The 27,499-nt window shown below is 40.3% G+C and overlaps 1 protein-coding gene across 2 annotated transcripts in view; it reads left to right on the top strand.

Annotated features, from left to right (window-relative positions):
* Nucleotides 1–27,499, top strand: part of CRIM1 (cysteine rich transmembrane BMP regulator 1) — a 1,731,222-nt gene that overhangs the window by 925,119 nt on the left and 778,604 nt on the right. For both annotated transcript variants that reach the window (XM_044058922.1, XM_044058913.1), the window contains exon 5: nt 5,015–5,136. In XM_044058922.1, the coding sequence (XP_043914857.1) occupies nt 5,015–5,136 (122 nt within the window). The remainder of the gene's footprint in view (nt 1–5,014; nt 5,137–27,499) is intronic.

The raw sequence follows: 27,499 nt of genomic DNA, 5'->3' as shown, positions 1-27,499 counted from the left end.
TACAGCACACATTGATCCACAGTTAAACTGTTGGCACTGCACAGGTAAATACACATTTAGACTGTTGGTACTGCACAGGTAAATCCACATTTAAACTGTTGGTACTGCACAGGTAAATCCACATTTAAACTGCTGGTACTGCACAGGTAAATCCACATTTAAACTGTTGGTATTCCACAGGTAAATTGACATTTAGACTGTTGGTACTCCACAAATAAATCCACATTTAAACTGTTGGCACTGTACAGGTAAATACACATTCAGACTGTTGGTATCGTACAGGTAAATACACATTTAAACTGTTGGTACTGCACAGGTAAGTACACATTTAAACTGTTGGTATTCCACAGGTAAATTGACATTTAGACTGTTGGTGCTGCACAGGTAAATCCACAGTTAAACTTTTGGCACTGCACAGGTAAATACACATTCAGACTGTTGGTACTGTACAGGTAAATCCACAGTTAAACTATTGGTACTGCACAGGTAAATCCACATTTAAATTGTTTGTATTCCACAGGTAAATTGACATTTAGACTGTTGGCACTGCACAGGTAAATCCACAGTTAAACTGTTGGCACTGCACAGATTGATCAACAGTTAAGATGCTGGAAAATAAATAATGAAAGGTTCAAGTGTCCTAGCTTGATCAAAGCAGTGCTTATTCATAGTGAACCATAAGTCTGGTCACTTTCATGCTTTCTTTGCACTGTGTGTTTTCTGACTTTCAGCCTGTTTGCTATCTGTCTTACCACATATGGGTCAATTTTTAAAGCTTATATCTTCTGCATGATGTCAGAGTGGGGAATGGTATTGAAGGCCTTGGCAAGATCATGCTATTCTGCGTGCACTGCATGGTCACTGTCTACAGCCTCCAGAACAGTTCTGAAGAAGTTTACCAGATTCAGTGGACAGGACCCACCCCTCACAAAGCTAAGGTGTGGGGGTCATGTCTAATGGGATGTTTGATGATATAGTTTATGACGTCATTTATAGTACATTCCGTAGCCTTGCCGATGAGGCATGTAAGTCTGAAAGCTCTGTAATTACCCTTCTAAGCTGTAAGCCCATACTTCTGGAGGGGCATAACCACTGCAGTGCATCATTCACCAGGGACAAAACCAGTGGCTAAACATGCGTTAAACAACAAGTGTATCTACAAGAGTACTTAACAGTATTAAGCAGACAGCTATATTTTCAGGTCTCGTGAGGAAGTATTTTTGGCATTGGTTAACACTTTCAGCACACGATCCTTAACTGAGGGAGTAAGGGATTCAGATATTTAAGGGCTTTGGATATAAGTCATGGGGTGAAACTGGCACTAAATTTATTTACAAAGATATTGGCAATGTATGTCGGGTCAGAATAGAAGGTGTTGTTATGAGTAAATTCAGAAAAATGTGTAAGGTATTGTTTTCTAACATAGTTAAAGAAAGGTTTATAACTATCCTAGGCTTCAGAAGCCAGCCTAATTTTATGGTCTCCTGTAGTGGACTTGATAATGTTGTTCAGGTTTTAATCATTTGTTATTTTCCTTGATGAGAGGGGTTTTGGATCTACTAAATCAATTAAGAATGTCTTTGTTTTGTTTTTTTCATTCATTTATGGAGGTTGACCACCCGGGTGATTACTTTTTTTAAACTCTGTGGTACTTGGTTCTGGTAGGGACTGATAGCTTTATGCATTTTTTTCTAAATGGGGGTAGAATTCCTTAGTGAAGCATGGTGCTGTATCAAGGTCAGAGGAGCTGCAGGCATAAGTGAATTTTGATATTTCATTATAGAATATGTTGAGGTCAGCTCGTTTATAGTTCTCAACGTCAGTGGGGTTTGCTGTGGGGACTTCTGGAAGTTTAAAGGAGGAAGTCAGAAGTTTAAATTAATTTCTTTGCCAACCCTTGAAACCAGAAGTCACTGTTTGTTCAGAAGTTGTGGAAATAAATAAGAAGCCAGCTAGAATCTTTGATACCTACAGGATAGCTGAAACAGATAACTGCTGAAATGTGTGGCGTAGATTGATGGGGAAGGAGAGACAGCTAGCTGAAGTAGAAGAGATTAGTTTCTTCAAAGTGAAGCATAACCAAGTAAGACAAATGGACAGACAAGGTCTTTGGATAAGTGGAATTTGCAGTGTAGATGGAAAATATGGCAACCCTTAGGTTGTAGATAACAGAGCACATTGATCCTGCTGCCCATAACAGAGAGGCAGATGTGCCACTTTTGTCTGACTTGGAACGTAACAGATTTATGATCTCTGTTTACTCATTGTTAAGTATATAGCAGGTAGGCTAAAATATATATGATTTAATCATAGGCCCTGGGGCCCTTACAAGCATAGCCAAGAGTTTATCCAGAAAAAAGAAACCTCGATCATGTGTGTTTTCCAGTGCCTGAAAATAGACCTGCTTCTATGAAATGTATAAAACATATATAAAGTTTGTTACTTTGTCTGCTGAGAAATATAGCAGTTATGCCCAGGGTGTGAACTGCATGGCAGACAAGAACCAGGAACTATAATTGTTCTGCCCTTTGATTGTTAGATCTGTAACCATTCCTACTCCTTAAACTAAAGACCATAAAAGTGCAATTAGAAAAGAGTTAACCAGAAAATCAAAATCTGTTTAATGGCATATGTGGTTTCTGTGTGAAAAAGATATAAGCCAAATTATCTGAATGAACTGTAAGAAAGAGGAGACAAGCCAAGAGGAAAAACTACCGTAGAGTTTGTGAAGTACAGAGAAATGTTCAGTAAAGTTTGTGCTTCTGCACTAATGTTTTTGCCTCAAATGTATCATAGAAACTCAGCTATTGTAGCTTATAACTCAGTGTTTCTTCTAGTTAAGAACAGAAGGGAAAAAGTCTGGGTATAGTCATTTTTTGTGTAATCTATATGTTCAAAGTGATTGTTTTCCCCTGACAAATTTTATATTTCTCAAATATATTAACTATTAATAGTACTACGTAACTCATTCTTAAGTAAAATATTTCATTTATTCACTTCTAAAACACTTGCAAATGGTTGTTTACTTATTTATTTGATTAGATGGGATTTATCATTAACTGGTGACTAGCTTCTGACCTCCATCTCTAATTGATCAGACTGCTCTGCAGTACACTGCAATTTGTTTTTACAGTTATTTGGCTTATTAACAAGAGAGAAACAGTAACTCAGAAGTATCCCGTTAAGGTAATCTGTGATTTTGGCAGTTTATTAATTTGTTTTTACAATTATTTGGCTTATTAACAAGAGAGAAACAGTAACTAAGAAGTATCTAGTTAAGGTAATCTGTGATTGTGGCAGTTTACTAATTTGCACTAAGACCGAAAGCTTAAGGGTTGGAGAAAATTACCAGCCATTCCTGGAAATTAATGTGTGTTTAAACGAATACACAAGTTTATTCAAAGTACAGTTACTGTAGACAAGTGAACAGTGGAAGGCACTGAAACACAGAGACAGAGTTGTGAAAAGGGGTCTGAAGAGCTTGGAGAAAGACTTTGCACAGTAGGTGTTGAGAGTGAAACCTATTTTTGAGTGTGGATGGTGCAGGCCCATGCCTAGGACAACACTGCATATTTCCTGTGTACACTTGAGGCCAAGCTGCATATGTGGACTTGACAGGTGTTCCTATTTGTTTGCTTTTTATGCTTTAATATATTCTGTGCCAGTGGTGTGACTGAACACACTACATCTCTGGTAGCTATCAGATTTTAAAAGAGTAAGTTATTGATAGGCACTGGTGCAGATCAAAGTGCCATATCCCATGTTCACAGTCTGCTTCACAGTATCTTTAATACATTTTGATCAATGGGCAGCTTAAAGAAATATTACAGTAGTATCTGATAAATATGGCTTGTTACTGTAAATCACTCTGAAATGTTTGTAAATCCACATACTGCATAATTGAGTAAAATGATACTGGTCCAAAGTGACGAAGGCCTTTCTTGAATGAAGCCAGCTCTGAACTGGTATTTTTGTTTTTAAATGACTTTCTCTGGAAAGAATGATAGAGTAAAAATGCATCTGCCTGTCTCATTAATATGATAAAAGATATTGCATTGTACCTTAATTGAAAGGTAAAGTACAGTAATATTCTCAAACGTATTCACAGCCAAGTCTAATGATAGTTAACCATTATTGTGAAATGTAATTATTTTTTTCACAATATTTTCGTGTTTTTCCATCGTCTTCTTCCTTTCTAATTTCCCAACGTTTAAACAGGAAGTCAGGGGAAAAGAAATTACTGAATTTGTGGAAGTCTCCAACAGTGCCATTAAGTTTCCTTTTAATGATTACTGAAAAATTACTGCAGAATAAAGCTGCTACAGTACTCATGATACCTCTGCTCTTTTAGTCAGTTCTTATGACATTCTTTTCTCACTTACTTAGTCCCTGTTCTGTTCGAATGTTTATTACCCATACTTAAAAAGTAATGGTTTCCCACAGAGAACTCCATTTCTGCTGTGAGGTTTTCATTAGTAACCTGCTCATTAGATCTATGTAAAGTAATGGACTTTACATTCAATGTTTACTGTCCCATATTTTCTGCATGGTACAGTACACCACTGACTCTGCAGTCACCTGTTGTAGCAGCACTGGCTTCATGTGTAGGCAGTCTTCTGATTTGGAATAATACACATTTTCATTGCTCCTCATGGACATGTTGCATTTGTGTTTTGGTTGTGGTAAACAGTCTGGTAAGAGGGCTCTGAAGTAAATACTTAACCTGCATTCACCCTCTGTGATGAAGTTGAAGCCTCTGGATAAGTATACATTTTATCTGGCATTGGGCTATATGTAATTTGTATAAAGAAAGGCTAGTGTAGCTATATCCAGAGTTATCACTGTTAATTTTCTTCACTGTTTTAATGTTTTATAATGTAATTCCAAATGTTGCTTCCTGCAATCCAGTTGTAATAACAGGGTGTTTGTTTCATGCATTACATACCTCACCTGTGTATGTTCAGCAGTTCTTTAATGAGTTGTCTTTCTTTTTGTTTACTTTTCCTTGATCCAGGTGTGAATGCATACCAGAAATATGTCGAGTTCCAAACTGTGAAGCTGGAACAGTGCCCCGGATTGTCTCCCATGGAGACGGTACTCCTGGCAAGTGCTGTGATACTTATGAATGCGTTAGCGGTAAGCAGAATGCTGTAATAATAATAAAAAAAAAAACATATCAGTACTGAGGAAATAAATCATGCTAAGACTGATTCTTAAATGCCCCTGCAGAAGTTATGATGGAGGAGCTGCACATTGACAGTAACTAGGTTGCTTACTTTTAATTATTTTTTTCTTTCTTCATTACCTTTATTTAATGTGTCCGTTAAACTCTTAGTGCAGAGTATTAGCCAGGTTTGCCACAATTAATTCAGAGCACAAAATGTAGCCTTCTTTATTTACTTATTGTGTTCCTTAGCGCATTTGATGTCATCGGTAATGTCATCTGTATAATAAATGTGAGACTTGTCCTTCTCCTCTCAAGATATCCATAATCTTTCAGTAAAGAGAAGACCAGTCCCCCTCCATTAAAACTTTTTTATGTATAGTCATCAGACAAACTGTTCTGTCACTGCAGCTTTTGAAAGCAAATTGCTTGCCTGTACCACACTATGACATGTAGTGTCAGTGAGTTAGCAGGATTCACAGTCCTATGTCATGCTGAAAAGATTAGAAAGCTATGGGTTCTATCCTTGCATAAACAAGCACTTGACTCTGTGTTCCAGTACTTACACTACAGTCTAGTATGACCAGACATGGCATTACCAAAACTGAGAAAACATCAGAAAACAAACTATTTTCCTGATGGTTCTAGTGCCTTATAAGGATGATTGACTTTCTGCACACCTGTAGTTATTCTTTTCATTTCTGAAATGGATAAAATTAGGGATATGTCCCTGCTTTTGATAGCAAGAATATGTACCTGTAGCATGAGTAAAGGGTACTTCTTCTGAGGTGTTGTTTTTAAAATGATATGCTTAACTGAGGTCTTGTTCTGTGTTGTGTTTGTAACTTATTTGGATAGTAAATATTCCAGTAGCACCGACTTCTTTCCTCTGGAAAGGAGCCATAAGCCCATTGGGGTATACACTGTCTATGGGATATATGCTGTCTAAAAAAGTTGTAGTGTAGATTATAAAGACAGAGAATGTCTTTATGTACACAATCAAGCACTTAATTCCAAATACAGAATTCACCTAAAAATGTCCTATTTTTTATTTCTGTTCTGAGGTTATTCCACTTTGTAGAGTGGGGAATGTTCCAATAAGTGAAATCTGTTTTCAGTATTCAGCATTTTATAATGCAAGTTATAATACTTTCCATTTCATATAAGTCGGTGAGAACAGTCAAGAGTACACCAGTAAGTACCGAGTTCTGGGGCATAGAGGAATGAAGGCCTGACTGTGATGTAGATCCCTTAGGATCATTTAATGGTGTGGGCGGGGGATGTAGATCCCTTAGGATCATTTAATGGTGTGGGCGGGGGGAAAGGCTACTGGGAATGGATGGCAGTGACTTGCTGATATCAACTCACCCATGAACACTTGACACACCAAACACTTTATTGTAAAGCTTTCGGGTCCACACCCTTCATCAGTACATAGTAACTGTGTTTTCTCATCATTTAAAAAGGAGGTGTAATTAAACCACATGCTTCAGCCAACCTATCACTCTAACCACTAATTAAATTTTAAAGAACATTTTTTTTTACTATCTAAAAGCATAATAGATGTAAAACATTTAGGGCATCTAAAAACATATTGAGCTATATAAAATAATTCACATATATTTCTACAATAAACAAACATAAAAACATATCCTGTATGCATATATACTAAAATACAAATTTATAACTCATCATAAAATCAATTACTACTCATTTATAAAATTAGAATTAAGCTTTCTCTCTCTGCTTTTTCATTAAGACAGGTTTTAAACTAACCGCATTATTCAAACCTGGACTCGTATCAGCCTGAAGTCTAATAATCCATTCAAATTCTTTTAATTCTAATACATTATTCATATCACCTTTCCTCACACCCATCTTTACTGTACATATAACTCTAAATTTAAATAATAATAATGAATTATACTACTTATATCGTACTCCTTAGCTTTCTGGAATTCATAAACTCCAATGCCCTGGATCAGCTTATCCACACCCCCACCAGGGGCAACAATATCCTAGACCTAGTCATTACCAACATGAGTGACTGGTGTTCCACACCTGAAGTCAACTCCTTGTTGGTCCGATCTGACCATAAGCTAATCACCCTTGATATCCACATCCCACCCCCACCCCATTAAGGAAACCATGGTAAAAAATTTCTCCAAAGCCAACTTCATGCTTCTTAATACAGAAGTGGTGAACTTTATGACACCCATGCAGATGGACAATACAGTTACAACTGCTGAATCCTACACAAATGCACTCTATAAGCACTTTTACACGAGTGCATGGATCGTGCTATCCCAAACAGAACCAAGATGCTGTCCTCCAAAAAAAGGAAGCCACTCTGGTGGTCCCCTGCCATAAACATACTGTACAACAGAAGGAAGAAACTGTTGCAAAAGAGAGTAAAATCCCATGAGTGGAGGAGCTCCCTGGTCAACCTCAGTAAGAAGCTGAGATCCTTTATAAGATCCTCCAAAGCTAGCTATGAAAACAAAATCGCCACTAATTCTAAGGACAACCACAAAGCATTCTATAGCCATGTCAAGAATCTCGATGGCAACACCCGGATCTGCTCTGAGTTACAGCACATAGGCATGAAAATTACAGAACCAACTGATATTGCCAGCATCCTGCCAGATAGGTTCAGTGCTAACTTTACGCCCCCACCCCCTAAAGGGCCCATATCTATACAGGAAGAATGCAGAGCCCCTGTAATCACAACTGCACAGGTAAAAGTTGCACTCTCTAAAGCCAAAAACACAGCATCCATGGGACTGGACAACATCCCAGGCTGCGTTTTACACAAACTTCAGAACGAACTGGCTCCCCGCTTAAGCACCATGTTCAATAATAGCCTTGCATCAGGTTTGTGCCCACTGAATGACGCACAGCAACAATTATCCCACTTCACAAAGGGGGAGCCACCACTGATTCCGGGAACTATCGACCTGTTAGCCTGACGAGCCTGGTCTGCAAGGCCATGGAACGTATCATCATGGAACTCATAAACAAAGACATTGGTAACCTCCAAATTCTGGATCCCACCCAGTTCGAGTTTGTGAAAGGCAGATCATGTCTCCTGAATCTGATCGACTTCTTTGAGGCAGTCACCAAAGTGGTAGATGAGGGTAAGGTGGTTCACACAGCCTTTCTTGACCTCGCCAAGGTTTTCGACACCATCCCCCATTCTGGAATTATAGCTAAACTCACTAAACTATGTATAAATCCCTGCGTCATAAGATGGGTTGCCAACTGGCTCACTGACAGAACCCACATTGTAAAAGTTGCAGACTCCAAATCTGACGTCAAAGCAGTGACAAGTGGAGTACCACAGGGTTTCCGCCCTGGGACCTCTCCTGCTTGATATTTACTTCTCTGAAGTACAAGCTAACACAGAAGGACTTTGGCTAATGAAGTTCACATATGACTGCAAACTAGGAGCCATAGTCAAGTCCCCAAATGATGTGGGCATCCTACAGAAGGGCCTCACTGAGCCAGATGCCTGGTGTCAGAGCCATGGCCTCAAGCTCAGTGCCAAAAAGTGCAGTGTCATCCCCTTTGGTAAAAACTTAGTACCCATGAACTACCACATAGGCAGCAATCTACTTAACACTGAATGTGTGATAACAGACCTAGGGACCCAGGTGGACAGTAGTCTCTCCTTTGATAGTCACATCTCCACAGTAGTCAGGAAGTCCTTCTATGTGGCACACCTCACCATAAAAGAGTTCTCATCCAGGAAAAAAGAGGTCATTGTTCCCCTCTACTCAACACTCATTAGACCCATTATAGAGTACAACACCCCTTTTAGAATGTACCTCACAAGACATCTGCAGCAGCTGGAAAGGCCACAGAAGTACCTCACAAAGAGAATTACTGGCCTCAAACAAAAGCCCTACACTGACCGCCTCAAAAAACTCCAGCTTTACTCCATAGCATATCGCCTACTCTGAGGTGATGTCTGCCTAACATATAAAGCTATGTCAAACCCAGAGCTTTTGGACATGCTACACCTAAAAAAATCCAAATCCCTCCGAGCTACACTCTCTAGGGACCTAAACCTTGTCACCACAATAAACAGGACATGCTGGAGGGATAGATTCCTGTCTCAGAGGCTTCCCATACTCTGGAACAGGCTACCCATTTATGTCAAGCAAAGTTCTTCATTAGCACTCTTCAAGAAAAATCTTGATGAGTGGATGGGAAATAGGAAATACACCCCGGGGATCACTTCTGTGTCTCTGCTCGACAGTGGCATAGGAAAATAATTTTCTTGGGTGGCGTAAGTCAGGAAACCTTGTTGGCTAGGCTTACGTAGGCTCTTGGGCCAGTAGCCTAGTACCTACCTATGAACCTCCTCACCATTAAACTAAAGAAAAGCCTTGAGCTTATCACCAGATGACAGAAGAGCTGAAAGCTTGACTAAAACTAGGAAACTAAGAAACAAGTCCTGGTCTGAATGGAAGCTTTTCACCTCCAGATGTGTTAAATAACGTTTCTCATTTCAAAGGAAAGCTATTAAAACTGAAAAAAAAACAGTTGAACTCCATAAAGCCTTTTTTCTGCAATAACAAGCTATACACTGATCAACAGCCTAGAAACTACTGGAAGGGAATTTACTCACTTATAAGTAGAGCTTCCAAATTATTTGTTGTAGACAGTGACGTGATCTACCTGTGCTACAAAAGGATCTGCCTCTTTGGGAAGAATTTCATCTCCCAGGATTGATAAAGTTGACAAAAATTCCATTCTGTCCATCCTCAGCCTTGCATGACACCCTTTTAAGTGCAAGTAAACTTGAGTTTTTCTGCTGTTAAAAGTCTTCACAAAGGAAATCAGAAAAAAATACTGATCAATGTACTATTCCCCAAAGTCCTAGTGACTTCTGTGCTTCCTATATGCAAGATGTCGTAATGACAGCAAAAGAGTAATCCATAAAGCATACTTTTTCCTCCCTGCATCATGTAATACAGTAGCAGCGTTTGAAAGAACATGGCAAGTTTAAAAATATGGAAATATGTGCTGTAATTTATTTAGTGACAAATGACTTGCATTGAAAGATATGTCTGAAAATTATTACATTTATAGAACTATAGATGATAAAAAGAGAGACGTAATTATGGTACACAAATGAGAACCAGGTGGTTCCCAGTGATGCATATGATTCTGTGGTCACATTGTAGAGGAGTATGTGCATAGTTAAGAATTTTATCGATGTAAAATGTATTAGTACTGTCTGCACTCTACATATGACTTAGGATTCAGGAAGAAGCTTGCTACTAGCAGAAATTTCTCACCTCAGGTAAGCCATTTACAGTAAGGGTGAGAAAATACAATTCTGAGACAGCTGTGGCCAAAATGAGAAAGACTTTGTTACTGGCTTGTTAGCATGTTTCTGACCTGCACTCTATTTAACAGTGACAGTGGTAGTGTTCTCCCTAGTGGCCCATGCATTGCGTTGACAAAGGCATCCCTCAAACAGGCACACACACACACACACACACACACACCCATCAGCAAACAAGACCCCCCTCAGTCAGTCATAGTCATGGATACACTTACCTATTCATCTACATGCATGCTTACTCCATCACACAGACAGACACACACATATGTGCACATTTGCGCGCGCGCACACACACACACACACACACACACACACACACACACACACACACACACACACATTTTTGCAGCTTCATTAATGCCCTAAAGACATGCTCACATGTCCACACACATCCACATACCGCCACCACCCCACCCCCACATCTTCTTTGAATTTACCTGCTCTGCAAATGCTTCCATGGGAATGAAAGGTGACCACTGTCTTTTGACTGTGTTCAGTTTTTCCTTCAGCAGTGAAATTGTATGCTTCTCTGAATCGTTCAGCAGTGTAAATCAGGAGCCATTGACATTTTTGAGGGAGAGCAAATAGTTAATTAGCATTAGGTGCTCCCCTGGTTTGCTGTATTAACATGCAGCTCTGCTAACAAGACTGCCCCCAGTCTGTGCTGAGGCCCCGACTTCAGAAAACCTCAGCAGCAGGGAGGGCGAAGAATCAGAATGGATTACCATGAGGGTGGAAAACAACCATGTTAAGTTTTCCCCCTGCAGTATGCTTTTCTGAATCCCAGCCATTATGTTTTTATCTTGTGGGATAGTCTGTTGCAATGAATTATTTTTACATATTTTTAATATGTATCTATCTTTAAGTGTAGCAACAAGTGCATTGACTTTTTACAGATTTCCCTAAATATGAATGAGAATAAGGGAAGCTTAAAAATTATGTTTTATAAAAAAGCATTAAAAAGTAATTAACTACTTTGTGTTAGCAATTTGTATCCCAGATTTATCAAAGTAAATGTTAGTCTGAAGTAATATTTTTTATGTTTGACATTTGATTATGGGGAAAGTCCATCTGGGTAGAAGCCCATTTTCAACAGAGGTCCGGAAAGCTCCACATTATTACAAAACATTTAAGAACAATAATTTTACATTCTTCCAAAATAAAACAAAAACATCTGCAGTTTAAATAGTTATAACAAATTAGACATAATATAAAACAATCTTTAAGACTTGATACAAGTTATATGACATTTAATATTTAGCAAAATTTTAGCCAGTTTGTAGATAAATTAAAGGTTAGTCTAATACAAACAGGAATTTCAATATGAAGTGAGGGAAGAAGCAGGCGTATGGTATATTTAGAGAGAACGTCAGGGAAAGGAATTTGATAGATGTAAGGAAGTAGTGAAGGCAGGGGAGTAATAGGGATATCAAGGTTGACACCGGGTGACAGGGCATTTAATGGGGCAGTAGAGTTTGCATTAAATTATCAGCTTTAGCAGGTGGATATGAATAGCATTTGTGGACAAATTGACTGAACATTGAAGAAAAAGGAAACATGGAAAAAGTGCACCTTTTTTGTCTGCAAAAAGTAGTGCCCATGAAGTGCAGTGGAGAAGAGAAAAGCAAAATAAATATGTTCAAGGAAGGCATTTTCAGAAATGCTTAGCACTTAGAGCAAAGTACTCTGAGCTGGTGTTTTTTTTTTCTTTTCAGTTCTGTGATTTATAATAATTAATGTTTCCTTAAACACTAAGTACTAAGCTGTAAGTACTGAGAGTTTGCAGTGTTTTTTTTCAGTTCTGTGATTTTACAATTAGTATAGCTTTAAACAGCTGTAACTTTATTAAGAACATCAACAAATCTAGTCAGGGTAAAAGTAAATGTAAGGACAACAATCTAACAGCTGTATCTAAATTAGAGTAAGCAAAGAGATATGCTGTCTCCCCCTCTACCTACTGTGTGTCCTCTTTTCTTCCTTTGAAGTAATAAGCCTCGTGAGCTTGTCATCTTCAGGTTGTACAGAAATTTCCATCATGTCCCCCTCTTTTCATCGAGGATATAAAGATTAAGCTACTTCAGCTTTAGCTTCTGTGCAAAGTTGATTTTTGTTGCTGTCTTCTAAGTGTTACTCTATCCTGTTTGTGTCCCTGCATCGCTGTAGCATGGCATCTGCACTGAGTCTGAAAACTTGATGAATATGTGCACACAGTTAAGAAAAGCAAAAATAATCTTTACAGACTGGCATTCACCAAACATAAGTCAGTGAGATGGGAGATGTTCTTGGAATTCATAAATTCCAACGCCCTGGATCAACTAATCCATAGTCCCACCAGGGGCTCCAATATCCAAGACCTGGTCATTACCAACATGGGAAATCGATGCTCCACACCTATGGTCAGACCCTTGTTGGTCAGTCTGACCATAAGCTAAAAACCCTTAACATCCACATCCCACCCCCACCTTCCCCACACCCCAGTAAGGAAACCTCCATAAAAAAAACTTCTCCAAAGCCAACTTCATGCTACTCAAGTCAGAAGTGACCAACTTCGTGACACCCATGCAGACGGGAACTGAATGTTCAACTGCTGATTCCTACACTAAGGCACTGTACGAGCACATCCACTCATGCATGAATCACGCCATCCCAAATGGAACCAAGATGCTCTCCTCCAAACAAAGGAAGCCGTGGTCCCCTGCTATAAACAAACTTTACAACAAAAGGAAGAAACTGTTGCAGAAAAGAGGAAGATCCCAGGATACAAAAAACTCCCTTACCAGCCTCAGTAAGAAGCTGAGATCCCTCATAAAATTCTCCAAAGCTAGTTATGAAAATAAAATTGCCAAAGATTCCAAAGACAACCAGAAGGCATTATATAACTATGTCAGGAATCTAAATGGCAATGCTCAGATCTTCTCTGAGCTACAACAGAATGGCATTAAATATACTGATCCCAAGGATATTGCCAATATCCTGGAAGATCAATTCAGTGCCAACTTCACCCCCCCTCTCACCCCCTAAAGGGCCCATCTCAATACCGGAAGATTGCCAAATTCCGGTAATAATGGCCACACAAGTAAAAAACGCACTCTCCAAAGCTAAGAATACAGCATCCATGGGACCAGATGACATCCCAGGCTGTGTATTACATGAACTACAAAATGAACTGGCACCTCACCTAAGTGTCATGTTTAATCATAGGCTCACCTCAGGCTTCGTGTCCACTGAGTGGTGCACAGCTACAGTTATCCCACTCCACAAGGGGGGATCCACCTCGGATACCTGGAACTACCGCCCCATCAGTCTGACAAGCCTGATCTGCAAGACCATGGAACGCATTATCATGGAACTTATAAACAAAGACAATGGCAACCTTCAAACACTGGCCCCCACCCAATTTGGGTTCATGAAGTGCCGATCTTGTCTCTTGATCCTGATTGACTTTTTCAAATCAGTCTCCAGAGCCGTGGACGAGGGTAAGGCATTCCACACAGCCTATCTGGACCTCGGCAAGTCCTTTGACACCATCCCCCACTCTGGAATCATAGATAGACTTACTAAGCTGGGCATTAATCCCTATGTCGCTCAATGGGTTGTCAACTGGCTTACTGACAGAACCCACACTGTAAAAGTAGCCAACTCTAAATCCAGCTCCAGATAAGTGACAAGTCGAGTACCTCAGGGTTCAGTGCTGGGACCGCTCTTGTTTGGCATCTACTTCTCTGAAGTACAGGCCAACACTAAGGGACTCTGGCTAACAAAGTTTGCAGATGACTACAAACTGTGAGCCATTATTGAATCCCCAAATGATGTGGATACTCCACAAAAGGGCCCTACAGAAACAGATGCTTGGTGACAGAGCCATGGGCTCAAGCTCAGTGCCAAGAAATGTATAGTTATCCCCTTTGGTAAAAAACATGCACCCATGAATTACCACATAGGTGGCAGTATACTAAGCACTAAAAGTGTGATATGAGACTTAGGAACACAGGTGGACAGTGGTCTCACCTTTGATAACCACATCGCCACAACAGTCAGGAAATCCTATGTGGCACATCTCATCACTAAGGGCTTTTCATCCAGAAAAAAGGAGGTCATTGTCCCACTGTACTCATCCCTCATTAGACCCATTATAGAATACAGTGCCCCCCATTTAGTATGTACCTCTCAAGACATCTGCAACAACTGGAAATCCGCAGAAATACCTCACTAAAAGAATCACAGGCGTAAAGCAAATGCCCTACGCTGACCACCTTAAAAAACTCCAGCTATATTCCGTCACATATCGTCTACTCAGAGGCGATCTCTGCTTAACATACAAGCCATGTCAAACCCAGAGCTATTGGACATTCTACACTTAAATAAATACCAATCCCTCAGAGCCACATGCTCCAGGGATCAAACGTTGTCATCACAATAAACAAAACATGCTGGAGGGATAGGTTCCTGACCCATAGACTCCCCAGACTCTGTAATAGACTGCCCATACATGTCAAGCAGAGCGCTTCTTTGGCCCTCTTCAAAAAGAACCTTGATGACTGGATGGGAGAAAGGAAATTCACCCGGGGATCACGTCAGTCGCTAGACAGGGGTCTAGGGAAGTAAATAGTGTGGAAAGAAATAGCCATGGAATTGTTATGGTTAGGCTTGTATAGGCCCTAGGGCCAGTAGCCTAGTACCAACCTATGAAATGAGAACTAGTGTTGTGATATAATTTGGGCAAACATCCAGTGTAAGCTTTAGTGCATAATTAGATGTGAAGTCTGCCACATGACAACAATAATGTTGTAATACCAATATTGTAAGGGCAGGTGGTACTCATGTATACATAACGAATGCTGTGCATCCGCTGAGCACTTCGAGCATGTAGTCAGTGTACTATGATATGCCTGTTTGAAGTCAATGTCTCCAGTTGCCCTTTTTCTCATGTTACTGACACACACTTGCACTTAACCTGGCAACAGAACTCAACCTGCTAATGCAGGACTTTTGTTTTATTAGTTTGATGCTTTTCCATACACTGTGCATGTAAATGAATGATGTTCCAGCAGCATACTTTTGTCAGATGTTGCCCAATAAAAGGCATCATGTAGTAATGCATGTCTTTAGGTCAGGATATGAGCAGCTTTCAGTGCAGCATCTCTGGCACTGTTCCACATTAGCCAAAAATACAACTGTTAGGTGATGGCACTGCTGTATGTGCCTCTTGTGCATCGACCATGTAATGCTGCTGCCTGTATAATTAGGTGCACAATGCCTCATGTAGTAATGCATGTCTTCAGGTCAAGATGTGAGCAGTTGTCAGCTATGAATACAACTGTTAGGTGATGGCACTGCTCTGTGTGCCTCTTGCGTATCGACCATTTAATGCTGCTGCCTGTATGATTAGGTGCACATGGCTGTATATACTGAGCTGCATAAAATATTCTTGTGTTGAATTGGGCTGTCTGGCTGGTGTTTTACCATATTGTATATCCTTGTGTCTACATATAATCCATATTGCAGCAGTGCAAGTAGACATATGCACTCGTTTTTCCCTGTTTTTTGACACATGAAAACATTATTCTTTCTGCTTATGAATCTTTGCTGAAAGTGCTTGCCCAGTGTTTTATTTATCAGATTTGACATAACGTCCTGCACCTGATCCTAAAAGTTCTTCAACCTAGTTCTGTTGCTGTAGATGGATGGAGTCCTGCCTATATCCCAGGTGACTCCAGTTCAGTTACTGACTTGCTTGTCTAAGATGGTAAGGGGAGGATGGGTCTACCTATCCTTGGTTTTGGGACTGGGACTGTCCACTGCCCTTTTCAGGAGTAGTAGCATCACAAGGATGGTCAAGGGTGGGTGTTTGGCCACCAAGCCATGACTATGGTAATCCACATTGCAGATGCATAGGAGTGTGCCCTTGCAGGAAGATGGTATGGTTCCTGGTGTGATGTGGGCTGTTTGTCCCCTGCCCAGCGGGAGTTGTTAAGAGTCAGTACTAAAATTACTTTGATTACTGAGGTGACGGAAAATGTACAAACCACCACTGAGGATGCCTATATGACAACCTTTCTTGGACAGCTCTCACCCTCACTGGAGAATACCTAGGATAGGAGACTGAATGGGGCTGGCTAATTTGGGGTGATTTGATGGTCAGCAGCTGCAACAGAGAGAAGGATGTAGAAAAAAAATATTAAAAAAATCCAAATTAGTGATACTGGATTAGAATGCATACAATATGTCATCTTAGTGTGCTTGTTGTATGCACCTATATAGCATTATTGGATGGGGGTAGTTCACTGATTGGGTGGCCACCATACTTGGGCTGCATACAACACTTTCTGAGTAGGACTGGATTCAACAGTATCTTGAGTACTCATCCTTTACTGTTTCCAGTACACAGCACTGAAACCAGCTATGAATCTTCACTCTCATCGTGAGGCAGATAGAATCTAGTAGTTACAGACCTGTTGTATAAAGTAGTTCCTCTTTTGTCACTCTGCTGTGGTTTTTAGTGCTCTTCGGTTGAGACATATTGGGGTTGGAACACAACCTATAGATTTCTTTGCACCAGAAAAATTAATCTTCTTTCTTGATTGGGTCATGAAGCCAAAAACATTAAAGACATTCAGTAATGCAGAGGGCCTAAGATGGTAGTTGTAGTTAGATGTGTAGGAGGCAGTAGGTTGATCTCAGCCTATCAAAAGGAAAATGTTTGTTATTGGTGAGCTGTGCAGTCTTTATGTGCCATTAATTTTTTTACTTTATGTTAGATTTATGCTGGTGTGTTTAATATTAATCTTTTTACTCTTCTGTTAACAGACATGTTGTTTTGAATGGTTGGTTAAATTAACACAGGGTGCTAAGTGGGTTAGGGAAATAACAGGACTGGGCTGCCATCAACTGAGGATAATATTAAAAATGAAATGCGTGATTGCACAAGTCACAACATAAACATTAAATAAACATATACATTGGGAGTGTGAAATCATTACTTAAGCATTTTACCCCCATGTTTACAGTACTGGTATGGCAGGTGATAGGCTGTCAGCTGTTGGAGTGTGTGGCAAACATCCACTCTCCTCGACTGTGCTACCCTTCCCCCAGCATCTGCATTTTACAAGTCTAACAATCTGCATTCAGGTACAACTCTTCTCTTAGGAGTCTGGAGTCTTAAGTGTAACCAGTAAAGTGCCAACAATTACTGTCCTGCCACAGGTTGTCCATATGTAGTCACTTGGCCTCTGCTTCTTGACTGCTAGCCTGGTGACTGCATATCAGTGGCATAATTCTTGCAGCCTGAAAGCTGTTGTTTCTAAAGAATATGCAGCAATGTCATTCATGATGCTTTGAAAAGATAATAATTAGAAATGCCGATGAACTGACGAACACTGATGTGGCAGCTTTCCAGTAAGTACATTATTTAATTATCACATGCAGATGAACATTCAGTGCTTGGAAGTATACCTGTACTCAAATATAGCAAGAATATTAGAAATATGGGTTTAAAGGAAAACTGTTATTTGTTTTTTCATTGTGTATCCACACACATATATATGCATTGAGTTACAGCTATTTGTGTATATATGTAAAAACATGTATAATGTGCATTTTATATATATGTGTACATATATATATATATATATATATATATATATATATATATATATATATGTGTGTGTGTATCTGTCTATGTGCATCTCTCTGTCTCTGTCTTTATCACTCACACATACTAACTTTTACCTTTTATGCACTTACTATCTGACTGGTGATCCAAAAGGTGGCATTTTATGTTTATATACTGAAGTATATGTCCTAGTCTGACCTAAGCATAAGGGCAAAGGGCAACCTTAAAATTAACTCACATGGTGGAACTCTGTCATCAAGAAACTCTGTATGGAAAAGAAAAATCTGCTAACCATCTAAAAAAATATATCCACTTCATCATTACCAAAAGGATTTAAAACTGGCACATCTCTCAAGTTTACCATTAGCAAATTCAAGGCTGACTATGAACTTTGTCTTTTCGGTTAATTGCAGTCGTAACACAACACCTTTTGGAGCTATATTACAAAGTTTAGAAGTAGCCAGCAACTCTGTACTGAACTTGTCTCTAGTAGTACCTCCTCTAACCTAAAGACGTTGCTGATGTCATTGTGGGCAAATTATCTCCCAGCTTCACTCCATCCATTCTGCACTCCACCCCTATACTCCATCATACCCCCTTCACATACCATATAACTAACATTTCACTTAAAAGTGACACAGTCATCATGTACTTGGGCAGCTGTTGATAGCAAACTTTCTTATGGGCACCATATCTTAGTAGTGTTTAGAAAGTCCTTCTACCTTTCACTTATAGTCCTATTTTATTCCCCCATTACTACATCCATCATTAAATGTGATGACCCCTTTAGTATGTACTTTTTTAAACATCTAAATCAGCTTGAGACATCAGCATTTACTCACCAAAAAGATGTCAAATGTCAGTTCCCTTAGTTAGTCTAATTGATTAAAAGTCTGTCATACAGGATCCTGAGGGGTGATCTCTGTTTAGCCTGGCATGCTGTGAATGAAGCAGCACTTTCTGAATTCCTTCATCTAAATAGAATCAATGTTAAAAGCAAAACCCATTGTAATGCCCAGACGTTTACTTCTCCATAAACAAACCAAGTGACAAGCATGGTGGAACCCTAACTCAGCATATCCCCCAGCTCTGGTATTAACTGCCCTTTTATCATGCTGTTCTCTTTCCTAGCAACCTTTAAAAAAATGAATGTCTGTGTGAATGGGGTGTGTATGGAAAATCTATGGAACTGGGGATATTTGTTAAGTCCCCCTCCATTGTCCTCCATCTTGCTATTATATTTTGTACAATTGATAATTGTTTGCCTCTGTTACCTGTACCTTACACTACTGTTACCACTATACAGTCCTCTAACTTTTCTTTCGCCCTTTTGCTTCTTCCTTATCCATTCCCCACCCTTTACTAGTAAACAAATAGGTTTCTCTCTCCTGTAATTCCCCTCCTTTCTCAACCAGTACTGTAAGATATGTATACTTAGTACATTGTGATAAACACAAATTATTTAACTGTCAAGCAGAATCCTACTGTTCTGAATCATATAATTTTAAAGACCACGTGTCCCATGTATATAGTCTCCTTAGTAACATCTAATGTCTGTAATTAATGTGCAAGTATGTTTCATCTAATATATGTAAAAATGATGTGCTATCCATTATTGTATATAATTTCTTGTATGTGAAAACATGTCTTCACAATGCCATTCTGTTGTATGCCCAATAATTTATGAAGATGACTGGATTACTTCATGATGCTCTGTAGAGGAACTAAAATAAAAGAGTTGTCTCTCCTTTCATATCAACATACTGCCCAGGGTTATATCTTTCCCAGAAGCATGTAGAAGGGGCACAAATATCTGCCATGATGTACCCCAGTTTCAGAAGTCTATTTTTTACTTAAATTTTTAAAGCAAACTAGCACTGTCACCGGTGACCAGTGATCTATTAGTAAATGTATAAAAGGAATGCAGATTTGACATTCTTGTTTTAGTCCTTTGCACATAAACTCAAAAAAAGGAGCTATCAAGCCACCATGTGCAGAAAGCATGTAGTTGTTGAGCTCTATATTGTGTTGTCTTGTGAAGTAGTAAATACGTTATAACATTTTTTGAACAATAAATTAAAATAGTTTGCCATTTATACAGCTTTAAAACGGTATCAAATTTTAGCAAGAAGTATTTTTGAAAATGATATGGGAAGTGGCACTAGTGTTAGAATTGCTGCTTCAGAGAGTTTGGTTCTTTAGTTCATTTCTCATCTGGATTGTCTTCCGTTTCTGTTTTCCGTGGGTTTTTGTGGGGTGCTGCAGTCTTCTCCCACCACTCAAAAATGTGCTGTATGTGAATTGGGTGTCCTCTAAACTGAATCAGTGAATGTAATTGGCAGTCTCAGAAACTAGATCTTTAGTTTTAGTATTACATGTTGCATTAAAGCATTTTGTATATATCACAAGGAAGTCTATAAACACTCCAAAATTACATTTCTAAAACACTTGAGAAAATGGCCAGAAATGTAGCTAATGATCATGAATATTTTCCTAATTAATTCTAATGTTAATTTATTATTCAAACCTGCGGAGGTTTTTCTGCCTGAATTAACTAAATATAATCATTTTAAATATTTATTTTCTTTCTTTAACTAGTTAATATATTATGCTTGACTGTTATGTTTAGCAACAAGTTTTTTCATTTTTTGCAGTTAAGAATTTGAAAAGGTTCTTCAACAGAGTAATTTCATTTTTTTTATGAATAGTTTTCATATTTTATGCAAATGTTCAAAATGTTTAAAACTGTTGCATTGGTGAAATGTATAACCTTTACTTCATTCTACATGTTCCATAAAAGCAGAGTCGCTTCTGTAGTAACACATTTCTTCTGCTGGGTGTAAGAAATCAGGTAGCCTCTCTTCTTTATAAACGCATTCTATGAACACCTTCAGGAATGCATGGATCATGCAATCCCAAATAAAATCAAGACCCAATCCTCCAAAGGCAGACGTCCTGTCTGGTGGACCCCAGCCATAAACAAACTATACAATAGAGAAGGAAGCTACTACACTATAGAGCAAAATCCCAAAAAGGGAAGTCATCTCTGATCAGTATTAGCAAAAAACTACGGGCACTCATAAAATCATCTAAGGCCAGCTTCGAGAGAAAACTTGCACAGGACACTAAGGATAATCACAAGGCTTTCTGTAGTTATGTTAGGAACCTGGGTGGGAATTCCCAGATATGCTCAGAATTAGTCCAAAATGACAAAAAATACACCGAACCCACAGACATTGCCAACATCCTGGCTGACAGGTTCAGCGCAAACTCCCCCCCCCCCACCAAAAGGGCAAATTTCTATCCCAGCAGAGTGCTGCCTCCCTGACATCTCAGATGCTCAGGTAAGAGCTGCCCTCTCCAAAGCAAAAAACACAGCATCAATGGGACCAGACGGCGTCCCGGGCTGCATCCTACATGAACTCCAAGAAGAGCTAAACCCAAACATAAAACTACTGTTCAATCTCAGCCTTACTATTACAAAGGTGGTGCCTCAATGGATCCTGGAAACTATCGCCCCATAAGCCTGACTAGCTTGGTCTGCAAAGCTATGGAAAGGATCATCATGGACCTCATAAATAAAGATATTGGGGACCTACAGACACTGGATCCTACCCAGTTTGGCTTTGTTAAGGGCAGATCCTACCTCTTAACCCTGGTTGATTTCTTTGAAACAGTCACCAAGGCCATTGACGAGGGGAAGGTGGTCCACACAGCCTACCTGGACCTCACAAAAGCCTTCGATACAATACCCCACTTGGGCATTATAGATAAGCTCACCAGCTTAAATATAAACCCCTATGTCACTAGATGGGTTGCAAACTGGCTCAAGGACAGAACCCACATGGTTAGAATTGCTGGAGCCATGTCAGACTCCAAACCAGTTACAAGTGGCGCCCCACAAGGCTCAGTCCTGGGACCTCCCTTGTTCGGTATATATTTCTCGGAGGTACAGGCCAACATGGAAGGACTGTGGCTGACCAAGTTCGCAGATGACTGCAAACTGGGCGCCATAATCGACTCTCCAGCCGACACAAGCATCCTCCAAAAGGGCCTCATAGAAACAGACAACTGGTGCCAGAGCTATGGTCTCAAGCTAAATGCCAAAAAGTGTATAGTCATCCCCTTTGGCAAAAACAAAGTGCCCACAAATTACCACATAGGTGGTAATCCATTAAGTACAGAAGAAGTAATTAGGGACCTGGGGACCCAAGTTGATAGCAATCTCTCATTTGACAACCACGTGGCCAAAGTGGTTAGAAAAACATTTTATATAGCCCACCTAATCATGAAGAGATTCACATCTAGATCAGGGGAGGTCATCGTGCCTCTTTACTCATCCCTCATCAGGCCCATAATTGAGAACAATGCCCCTTTTGGGATGTACCTTACCAGACACCTGCAGCAACTGGAAAGACCCCAAAAGTACCTCACCAAGAGGATCAAAGGGCTCAAACAGATGCCATATGCTGCCCGGTTAAAGAAACTCCAGCTCTACTCAGTGGCATACCGCCTGCACCTGACGTATAAAGCCATGTCCAACCCGGAATTAATGGACATGCTGCACCTCAGAAAATCCAAATCCCATCGAGCTACGCGCTCAAGAGACTTGAACCTCAGCACTGAAATAAATAGGACATGCTGGAGGGACAGATTCATAACCCAGAGGCTCCCTTCACTCTGGAATAAAATCCCAGTCCAGGTTAGGCAGAGTCCCTCATTGACTCTCTTCAAGAGGAATCTTGATGAGTGGATGGGAGATCATAGGTTTACCCCTGGTATCACTTCTGTGTCACTGTTAGACAGAGGCACAGTATACTAATCTCGAAAAAGGGCATAGCAAAATTAATTTAAAATGGGTGGCGAAAGCCAAACACACTCTGGCTAGGCTTATAAATGCCCTAGGGCAGATAGCCTAGTATGAACCTATGAACCTTACTGAATAGTAATGTTCCTGGGTATTATTCACTGTACTGTAACAGTGCCAGGGCATATCAGCCCCTAAGGAACTGTGAGAAGTGTTGCAAGCGGTTAGTGTGCACCTGTAGGAACAGTTTAATCCTGTAACTGCTGTGAAAACTGCAAAATGATAGAGACGAAGCAGAGTTAGTTTTTGCCCTGGCTCATTTTGGGTAGTTAGTTACCCTCCCGTCAGTGAGTGATTTAAGAAACGCGCAATAAAAACGGATCTTGTAAAAAAAGTATGCCTCGCGGGATTACAGAAATTTGTGTACACTGTTTATACCCTGATTAACGGTAATGTTGTCCGCAGCATAATAACTTTTATTTTGTGAGCGGCTCTTTTGAAACGGTTTATTTAGCGAGCCAGGTAGTTGTTTGTTTGCTAAAAGTTAGTGTGGTTTAAGTTGCTTTATTAGCCTCAGTATTAAACCATACCGAAGAAACAAATTAGCAAGCGGTTGATGAACCGGCGGAAGGGGTGATGTTCCGGCAGTCGGACGTCAAAGCTTTAGAGAGGAGCTCCGAGCCAGGGGTTTGCCAGGAGTTTCATTTGGAAGCCAGTAAACATAATAGGAGTTTCCAGTGTAGGCCAGGCTGAGCTGGGAGGCTTTATAGGCTGTGCCTTCCCAACTTTCCCCCCTCTAGATGCTACTACTCCAGGAGCCTCCTCTTGGTGAGCCAAAAGGAGGTAGGAGTAGTTCCTCTTCTTCCTCAGTGGCCTAGTTTTTACAGTTCGGTTCCCAAAGTAATCAACTTAAAATGAGGTAGGCTTTGATCAGGGGATTTGTAAGATTCTCAGTTCCGCCTGATGCTGAGCCTAGCTTAAACGGAGTTCTGCGGTTTTGAACAAGATAGAGGTAGGTGAGCCCGCTTTTCCAGAGAGAGTTGCGGGGACTTTGCAGGATTCGGTGGATTCCAGAAATTCTGAGCTTCTTGTTCTTCTTTCCACTAGACAGCAGAGACTCTGCCTGATTCTGAGGGAGATGTGGAAATGGCATTCCGAGCCTTAGATTTTATCAGGAAAGGCTTAGGAGATCAATGTTTACCCGCACTTAGGTTTTTATGGCCAGGATAGGATACTAGGATTCTTTCCAGGGTTTTGCAGAGCTGTGGAAGACCTGCAGAGGCTTCTCCCTCCTGTGTTTTCTGCTTCTGGTAAGTCCTTTTGGTTTGCACTGACCCTGAGGTTTGAGGAAAGGATGATGGGTTTGAGGAACTATTTAGATAGCCTATTTCTCTATTTCTCAAAGGTGTTTGGTGTTCCTGTTTCACTGATAAAAATTCAAAGGGTATAAAGGGGCTAAGGTGTCTAGGGTGAAGTGTAAAAAAAGTCCATTCTTCTGATAAAGGGGTGAGGGCGGGTTTCACATGGGAAAGTATGCTAATTAACTTCTTTCACATCTAGCTTCTAGGCGTTATTTAAAGGCGGCCCCACTTGAGAAAGAAGAGTTGGGTAGTTTGGTTCATTTGTCTGATCAAAGTGGAAGTGGTTTCAAGTGGGTGCAAGTTGGATTTCGTGTGGTTTTCCTGCTCAGTGGGCCTTGGGTCTTCATGCTAATTTTGGCATGCTGTCTTGAAGTTGCCTGTATTAGCTGAGAGGAGTTTGCTTCATACTGGATGATGCTTTCTTACATGATGATGTGGTTTTGGATCATGTTGTTGAGCAAGTTTAATGAATCTTTGAGACAAAGCTATCCTCTGCAAAAAGTTCCCTTCGTTTTTTGCAGCAGTTTCAAAAGTAGTTTTAATTATGTTTCTAAAAGGTGGAGCGGGGTGGCACATGACCTGCTTTTCTTCCCAGTCTAGGGTAGAGGTCTAGGGGCAGGGAGCTCAAATATTCTTTTTTGTCAGTTCAGCTATGACCTAGGTCAGACTGCTCACTAGGGCAGGGAGGGCAAGGGTCAGTCACTCAGACCCTTTTTTCTGGCTCCTCAGCTGCCAGATTCAGATAGTCGCCTAGCGGCAGGCTCAGCAGGACTGTCTCTTTTCAAGTCAGTGGGATTTAAAATGGGGCAGAACAAATTTTCTCGAAATATCATTTCACCACGGGTTACAGATTTTCAGAATATTTCTCCCCTTTCAGTTCCTCCCAGGCATTCCCCCTCCCACAAGCAAAAAGATCCTCACAAAGAGTTTCTCACATTACTCCAGTTGGGGGGTATCAGAAAGGGGTTCATATAGTTGGAAGGGGCCTTTTTATTTTATCCTGTTCCTATTACTGAGAAGGGGTTTTTATCTTCGTGGCCTTTAGTTATTTTTCTCTCAACAGCTCAACAACACTTTTTTGTTTATTTCTCAAGATGTACAACTGCTTTCCCAACATCCCTGGGTAAACAAGATCACTGGATTTTAGCTTTAAGATGGTAAGGAAAAGATGGGGATGGTCTAAGTATCTCAAGGTTGCAGCTCATAGCTGCGACATCTATAAGTTCATTCTGTTGAATCTGGCTCTGCATTCTCCGCCCTTCAGCATTGCTAAGATTTGAGTAACTTTTGATCGCTTAGCGCTAGCTTCACAGGCTTTCAGGCTTTCAGAGCTCAAACATCTGCTTACTTGGGCTTCAAGCAAATTCTGAACCTTCTAAAAAGGAAGGAATTCTACAGCAAGGCAAATCTGGCTAAGCAGTCTGGGCAATCTGATTCTATTCTGAAGCAGCTAATAAAGTTCTAGTATCCTCTCTAGTAGACTCTCAAGACATGGGGAGTTCAAAAGAATACAGCAGCCCAGATCTTGAATTTAATACAGCAGTGGAAAAGAGTCTATCCGCTATCCCAATCAACTAATCAGTTCACTTTACTAACTTCAACTGACTATCGTCTTCAAGCCTGAGGGCATCTGGCATCCCATGTTCACTCTGGTGCTTCCTCTTGTAAACTGGCTATTCAACATATATCATGGTATCCATCAATGTAAGGAAACCTCACTGCAGTCACCTACACAAGAGATCAAATTTGCATTCATTTTGGGTTTTATTTTCAAAAAAAATTCATGAAGGTCAAATAAAGGAGGGACTCTAACACCTCGGCCAAGCCACTCCCACGTTGCCTTGAGTCATGCATGGGACGGAGCGATAGGAGCTCATCTAAATGCAAAGTGGATACAGACAAGTGGCCCAAGACACTACTTCTGCAGACTACAGCATCTACATATCAGCAAGATTTGCAGTTAGCAGTCCAATGGTTTTCAAGGAGTTACTTTCTAAGGGCAGGTGTGGGCAAAACATGATTCTAGTGTTACACACACAACATCAACTACACAGGGAACACAAGGGGGAACACATTGGGGGCATCTAATTCTTTTTTATGCAAGTTAGCTAAGCAACTTTGGGAGACAGGCAAGGTTTCAGGCAACATGTTCTTCAGGAAGCATGTGTGGAGATGACCCAAATCATGTGCAAAGACACAGTGCGAACTGGATGATCCACAGTGGAGTGGAAATCTTATTTGGAAATTGAGCAAGTCATGACAAACCTTAGACCAAGAAAGAACCACCTCTCGCACTTTTCCAATTAAACACCGTCACACCACACCATTTGGAAATCCTCTTCTTTGTCTTGGAGTTGGAAAAATCTTCATGTGTATGCCTTCAAGGGGTGTATCTTTTTCCCTTGGGTACTATTAAAGCCTCTTAAAGACCAGCCAAAAGGGATTTTCAGACAAGACAGGCCAAGGATGATTTTGATAGCTCCAGACACGCCAGTCTGGTAAGGGACTAGTCTACCTGTCCTACCCTTCCTTCTCAAGCCTCATCTCCCTGGATATCTCATTGCTCATCTCATCTCTGTCTCTCTTCACTTCAAGCTCCTCACATCCTCTGTCTCTCTTCAACACAACTGGCATATTCTGAAAATGTGTACAGCAGGTCTATGGAATGGAGAAAGAGACCTAGCTAAAAGAAGGTGTCAACAAAGATGAAAAGATTTTAAAATGGAGTGAGTAAAAGAAAAGAATTATTTTTTTTTTGCCTTGAGAGAGTGTTTCTCTTTGCTCTTGGTGTGAGTTATTGGACAAACACTTTGGTTTCTCCTTCCATGTTTGTTCATGGTTTTGCAGCTTCTTCTCACTATCACAATGAGGTTACTTTCAGCTCACTTGTATTTGTGACCCACCATTGTTTTCTTCTATTTAGAATTCAGACCCAAGTTTGGAGGGGCAAAAGAATATAATCTCATCTTCTTGGGGGCTTGCTTTTCTACTCTCAATTGAGAACTTGGACTACTGCTTTCTTTGACCTTTTTGTGCTGGAAGAAATACTTGTCATGGAATACTACTTTACTGAGAAGAGTACTCTGTCGGAAGGCCCTCTTAGCCAAGAGGCCCATTTGCAGTAGAGGCATTTTTGATTTTTTCATTAAGTATAAATCCTTAGTATCATTACGTACTCTTTTTGCCTTTATGCCTTTTT

The sequence above is a fragment of the Protopterus annectens genome, chromosome 1.part2 (assembly GCF_019279795.1).
Source record: "Protopterus annectens isolate FY-2018-M chromosome 1.part2, PAN1.0, whole genome shotgun sequence".
Taxonomy (NCBI): domain Eukaryota; kingdom Metazoa; phylum Chordata; order Ceratodontiformes; family Protopteridae; genus Protopterus; species Protopterus annectens.
This window is presented reverse-complemented; position numbering and strand designations above follow the sequence as displayed.